A 6051-nucleotide genomic window follows, 5' to 3' on the forward strand; every position below is an offset into this window, starting at 1 on the left:
ATTAAGTTTAAATATTTTAACTATTTTAAAATGCTTTGTTCTATTCTGTTATGTTTTTCAACATAACTTTAGTGATGACATAATTAAATTCAACAAAAGCATTGATGGACAAAGAAAATTTAAATGCAATAAAATTTGTATAAAACAGAATTGCATAGTACCAAATTTTCTTTTCTATTTTGGCAGTTTTTCTATCTTGAATAGGTTTTAGTACTTTTCCTTTTAGGAAAAAAAAATAGTAAAAAAATTTTATTACTTGGATTTAACCCAAATTAATTCAAAATGGTCCAATTTATGATTGTTCCTGAGAACTTGTGCTAGTTATTTGAATACTTCTTGAATATGATACTTATGAGCTCACATGACAACAAACAAGCCAATCTAAATACCAAGAACAACTGTCTCAGCTTGTCACTAAAAATTCTAATTGTATTACAGTAATATAAAAATTACATTATTCTGACTTCTTGAGGAAATTTAATACTCTAGTTAATTATTTACTTCAATTCCTGAAATTGCCAACAATGTTAATCAACTTGTTCTCAAATAATCAATTCTAGTTAGTTTCTAATGATTATACAAGGCAAATTGCAGAACTATATTACCTCATTCTCATTGTTTTCAAGAAATTTCTTGAAAACTTTTTTGATTCTTGAAAGTTTCCAATTCTTAAAAGTATTCAATTCTGTCCCTGGTTAATTCCAATATGTCTTCTTATCACATATCCTTCATTTCTCTAGAAAGGTTTGAAACCATTCTTGGAATATAGTTTGTCATGCTCTGCAATAACCATTATACCTGAAGACGATTTTACTTATTTATCTATAAGTGGAATTGCAATTTTCTGCTTTATTCAGATTAAATTATGTTCTTCCTACCTAAAAACTACTTGTTTCCAAGTAAGACAGATTTCCAGTTTATAGTAAAATTTAACAGAAAATTGCTTCGTTCTGAAGATTTTTTTCTGTTTAGACAGGTTTCCATTTTATTCAGGTTTTACTATATTGTTTAAATATTAAAATTGTATATTCAAACAAAAATGGTATTATATGTAAATATTTATTTGTTTTTTACATATTTGGATTACTTACAACTGAATCTATTTCATTATAGTTTTATTTAATGTAAGAGAAAAGAGGTACAAAATATATAATAATTTTGGATCTTCCTCTTCTACTAGAACCACTTTATTTATGAGTTAGCAATGTGGAATAGATTTTTCTTTCTATTCATCTATTCTGCATTGTATAATAATTTTGTGGTATCAGGCAGAATGATTCAGTTTTTTTTCATAATTTTAATAAAAATATAAGTTACATATGTATAATATAAAAATATAGTTTACATTATTATTTTTTAGTGTATTTTTATTAAAAAAATATAATTTCAAAACAAAATATAAACTAAAAAATAATAATGTAAACTATTTATATAATTTTAAACTAATTAGAAATCAATATACCTATGTTTTTATCAGTTTCTAGGAGAACTTCCAAGACTGGTACAACATCAAAATAAACAGCATAATGGAGAGCAGTCATATCAGTCCATCTACACTTCAGCCGTGTATCTGCTCCTTTATCTAACATCATCTTAACTGTTTCTGTTGCCATGTAAGCATCACCAACACCAATTGCTCCAGCTTTACAAGCATATTGCAAGATTGTCATGTCAGTTAAGCCATCTCTATCATCCACATGAGCACCACGTTTTAATATCTGTACAATAACAACAATTAGTAAATTGTAAAAAATGATTAAATTACTTATACTTTGTATTACTACTTGGAAAAAAAATAATCTAAAATATTTCATTACAAATTAATTGAAATTATAAAATTTCTACAATACTTACCTAATTTTTTAAAAATTTTACTAGCAAAAAGATATTCTAAAATTATTTTTTATTCAAGAGAAACAAATATATATACCTCATTTACAAGAACTTGAATATTTTGTTGGGTTTGTGGCATCCATTGTCGAATTATGGCAAATATCTGACTTATTGAAGTGTTCTGATTTTTAAGGATTTCCATACATCCTGGGCAACTAGGATCAAAAAAAGGCAATTCTAATTGTTCACAACTTGAACATAATGGAGCATCAGAAGTGGGATGAATGATTGGATAAGTCCTCTTTTCCTTTATGTTACAAATGGAATTGTCTTTTTCTCGATGTTTATTTAATGAAACAGTCATGATCTACAATTTTTAAAAAATTTGAAAAAATTAATAAATTATTAATGTTAAATATGAGTTATACAGAGCATTGAACAATTTATTAATTCTCATTTTTTCAATCTTCTGAACTTTTAAAAGTTTAAAAGCACATTCTAACCAATACCTATAAACTGAAATAAATATCAATTAACTAGTTAAGTATTTTATTTACGTAAAGAAAAATAAAAATAAACACTTGAATTAATCTAAAAAAATTGTTTATTATATTTCAACAGAAATTTTAGTGAAAAGTTAATCAAATTTTATTACAAAAATATAAAAATTTCAGCAAGAACTGTAAGAAAAACTATAAATGTAGTATAATTTCAAATAAGTTGTTAATGTAATTCTTAAATATCATCAATCAAAATCAAAAATTTAGTCTTTTTCTTGATAAAAAAAAAGTTCAAATAATTATAATTAAATTTAACTTTTTACCACTACTTTTTCAGTGTTTCTTCTATTTTTATGAACTTTATAATTAAAGTTCATAAAAATAGAAGAAACACTGAAAAAACAGTGGTAAAAGGAGGGGTAAAAAGTGTTCTCTAGTCTTTTTCAAGTCTCAGGAATATAACAAAGTCATCTTATATAATTTTATCAATATATTTTCATTGAGTCTTGCTAAAAGAAAATTTTTTCAACAAGTTTTTGCATATTTAGGTAGACAAAAGTCTCAAGTTAAAGGTCCACTCTGCCAAAAGACTTGTATTCCTAAAGGTGTGAAAAAGGCAAAGTGAAAGACACTTAACTAATGGGTCCATCAGTGGCCAAGTGGTCTTCGTTCCCTGAACTCTGGAAGTTCGGTTGTGGATTTGTGCCTTGCTTGGATGGGCTGGCCACATTGAGTTTTCTGGTTTTCTCCACATCTGTAACATCTAAATAGGGACCAGTTTCCCTTAAAAAGACCTCCTGGGAGGCATTCCCCCTAGGCAGATAACTCAAGTGTTGCATTGCCATATGTGAACCGCCAGGGAGGGTGTAGGTCTCCCGATCCGGCAACAGGTTGATGAACCTTCTCACTGGTCAGGATGGATTAAAATTTTACTTTTCCCGCGGTAATGGGATTAAATGTTTCGGGTCGAGTGGCGGAGGGAGGAGTGCGTCGGTAAGATGACCGGCGATATACGAGTAAAGATGACACCACTTTAACAGGATAACAACGATTTATTAGCTACATAGAGATTACAATAACCAATTTCAAAAGGGAAAATCTGAGTCCCTGAAACGCGAAGAACCGAGAGAGAGTTCACAAAAATAAGTTCCATACCTCTTTATGTCTTTTAATATTCTTAAGGAAAAAGGTTTTGATATCCAACGGGTTGGTAGGATTAGGATAATAATTTTTCTTCAGGACACAATATCGTATAGGACACAGTATATTANAAGATATTTATCTTAATTATGAAAATATAGTAGCATATTTTTTAATTTTTGGAACCTAACTCTCCTTTTCATACTAGTTCTTTGATTTGCATAACACGGATTCGCAAAACACGGCAATTTTTTGGAACATAACTACCGTATTATACGGGGGTTACCTGTATATAATACTAAAATAAAAAAAAAAGTAATCTAGTTTTAAAAACCATATGTAACAATTATAATTTTGAAAAAATACACACTATATTATAAGGTTGGGCAGGGTAGTTGAGAGGGCCTCTGGTAATATACAGGCCCCTTTTGCTTTTATTTTTTTGAACAAATGAAATACATTGAACATTTTTTTTATTAATAAAAGGCAATATTAAAGATTTTATTTTATGCTAGTAAAATTACTTTATAGGATTAGGCTCCCAATTTTTTTTTCAAGCCTAGGAGAAATTTTCAGCTTCCCCTCCTCCTTGATAGCCCTGGGTTTGGATTTAACTTTGATATTTGAAAAACACAAATCTGTGATTACCTTGCAATTTTGCTATTTGTAATTCACATTGCGTTCACTGAAATAGCTGTAGATATTTTTAATGTTCAAATATAAAAACATTTCTATAAAATTTAACAAAATGAATAAAAGATACAATTCACTTCTGGCATTATAGCTGCTTTGAAATATAATAAATCTCTTTCAGGCGATATATTTTCCCCCCTCCTGTTCAGAATCAAGGTCAAAATATTCGAAAGGGGCATATACATTTTCCATTCATCAATCACTATTAATTCTGTACTGGTGTATAAAATGATGTATATTCTAGCGGTATTTACAATTATAAATATTAAAAAAACTAAACCAAATTATTTAAAAACAATTATTTTAAAAATTTGCTGATTACACAGCATTTTCACAATATTTCAGAAAGTTTATAAAGAGTAACATCACTGATTATTTAAGCACGTGTTTAAGATGAAATCGATGAATTTTTAAAAATTTAAAATTTGAATTGACTTACGTCAGATAGCAATCCACTTCTTTAACCCTAACATAACAGACGATATTCGTGGCACGCATGCGTACGTACACGTAATTCGGACATGGGGGAAAAGCATCCCACGTGACTGAGTTTATCATTAATGTGCGTCTTTTAGTAATTTTATTATTTTATTAAAATATATTTACGCATTAACTTCATAATTCGTATTGATTATGGATTTACATTCTTGATTTTTAACAAAAATGAAACAAAAAATTACAGCGGATGACGTTTAATTAATCCTTTTTACTGTAAATTTCCCTATGTTTAAAACAGGAATTTCCCTAAATTTGACAGCTTAAAGTGTAATTAATCTGTTTAAATGTAAAATATTATTAAGAATATTTACTTAAAAATATTATTTAATTTAAAGAAAGAAAGTGCTAAAATATTTTCAATTATTAAAAACATAGTTTATATAAACTTATAAATGAATCGTAAATAATTTTATTATTAGATATAAACTTTTAAAAGTGTAATAAATTTCCATAATTTTCTTTAAAAAAATTAAAATATATATGAAATTAATTGAAATTTGAATACATAAATTAAGAATGGGGAAAAACGACACTTTAGGGAATATTATCTAATAGTATCTATCTTATTTTACTAATAAGTAGAAGTGTTTTTGACAGGTAGAAGTGGCTACTAAATTAAGTATTAACGAAAAAGTGACGTCGATTTTGACGTGTGGAGGGGAGAGATCCTCAAAATCGTTCGGTGGTCGACTTATTTAATAACCACAACCCGGAAAGATCCCCAATTCCATAATAACCTATAAAGAAAAAGATCCCCAATAAATCAGGCAACGACGGGAAAAAAAACAGGATGCTGACTACAAAAAAATTACATATATTAATTTTTCAACATCCTTTTTTTATTTCGAATAATATATAAAAATCTGAATAATTAAATTCATACATTCATTAAACAATGTTACTTAATGAAACTATATAAACTTTTTAAAATACTATTAAAAGTGTTTTCATATTTTTCTATTATTTATTATTATTAAATAATTTAAATTACATTTATTTGTTTTCTTCGTATTAACAAACAGACAGCGTTATTTATTTCCCTTTAAAACATTAAGACAAAATTTTTAAATATAAAAAAATTTATAAATTAATTAATAAAATACCAAAGTAATTAATTTTTTTTCCTAATTTTTAAAATTGGTTAATTAAAATTAATGTAGAAATTTATTTTAATTTATATTAAAATTTTATATGTAATTATAATCTGTTATGTAATTAATTATAATTTTATTTCACAAATTGAGTTTTAAAAAATAACAAAAATAATTGCTTTTGTGAGAAAGACACAAGTGTGGAAATTTTCCCATAATTATCATCAAAATTGTGTTGTATCTTTGTTGAAGTTCTCTGCTTTATTAAAGAAAAACTTCCTATCAATTATAAAGAA

At 26.7% G+C, this 6051-nt stretch overlaps 1 protein-coding gene across 1 annotated transcript; it reads right to left on the bottom strand.

Moving 5' to 3' along the window:
- Positions 1-713: 713 nt before the first annotated feature.
- Positions 714-4739, bottom strand: LOC111629808 (CAP-Gly domain-containing linker protein 3-like). Its single transcript, XM_023373720.1, has 4 exons — positions 4606-4739; positions 1931-2200; positions 1463-1718; positions 714-736 (listed from the first exon to the last, which is right to left on the bottom strand). Exons 2-4 carry the CDS (start codon positions 2195-2197, stop codon positions 729-731), a joined length of 531 nt encoding a protein of 176 aa, XP_023229488.1. The 5' UTR covers positions 2198-2200; positions 4606-4739; the 3' UTR covers positions 714-728.
- Between the last annotated feature and the right edge of the window lie 1312 nt (positions 4740-6051).

The sequence above is a fragment of the Centruroides sculpturatus genome, unplaced genomic scaffold (genome assembly GCF_000671375.1).
Source record: "Centruroides sculpturatus isolate CEXI.00-Female unplaced genomic scaffold, Cexi_2.0 scaffold446, whole genome shotgun sequence".
Lineage (NCBI taxonomy): Eukaryota > Metazoa > Arthropoda > Arachnida > Scorpiones > Buthidae > Centruroides > Centruroides sculpturatus.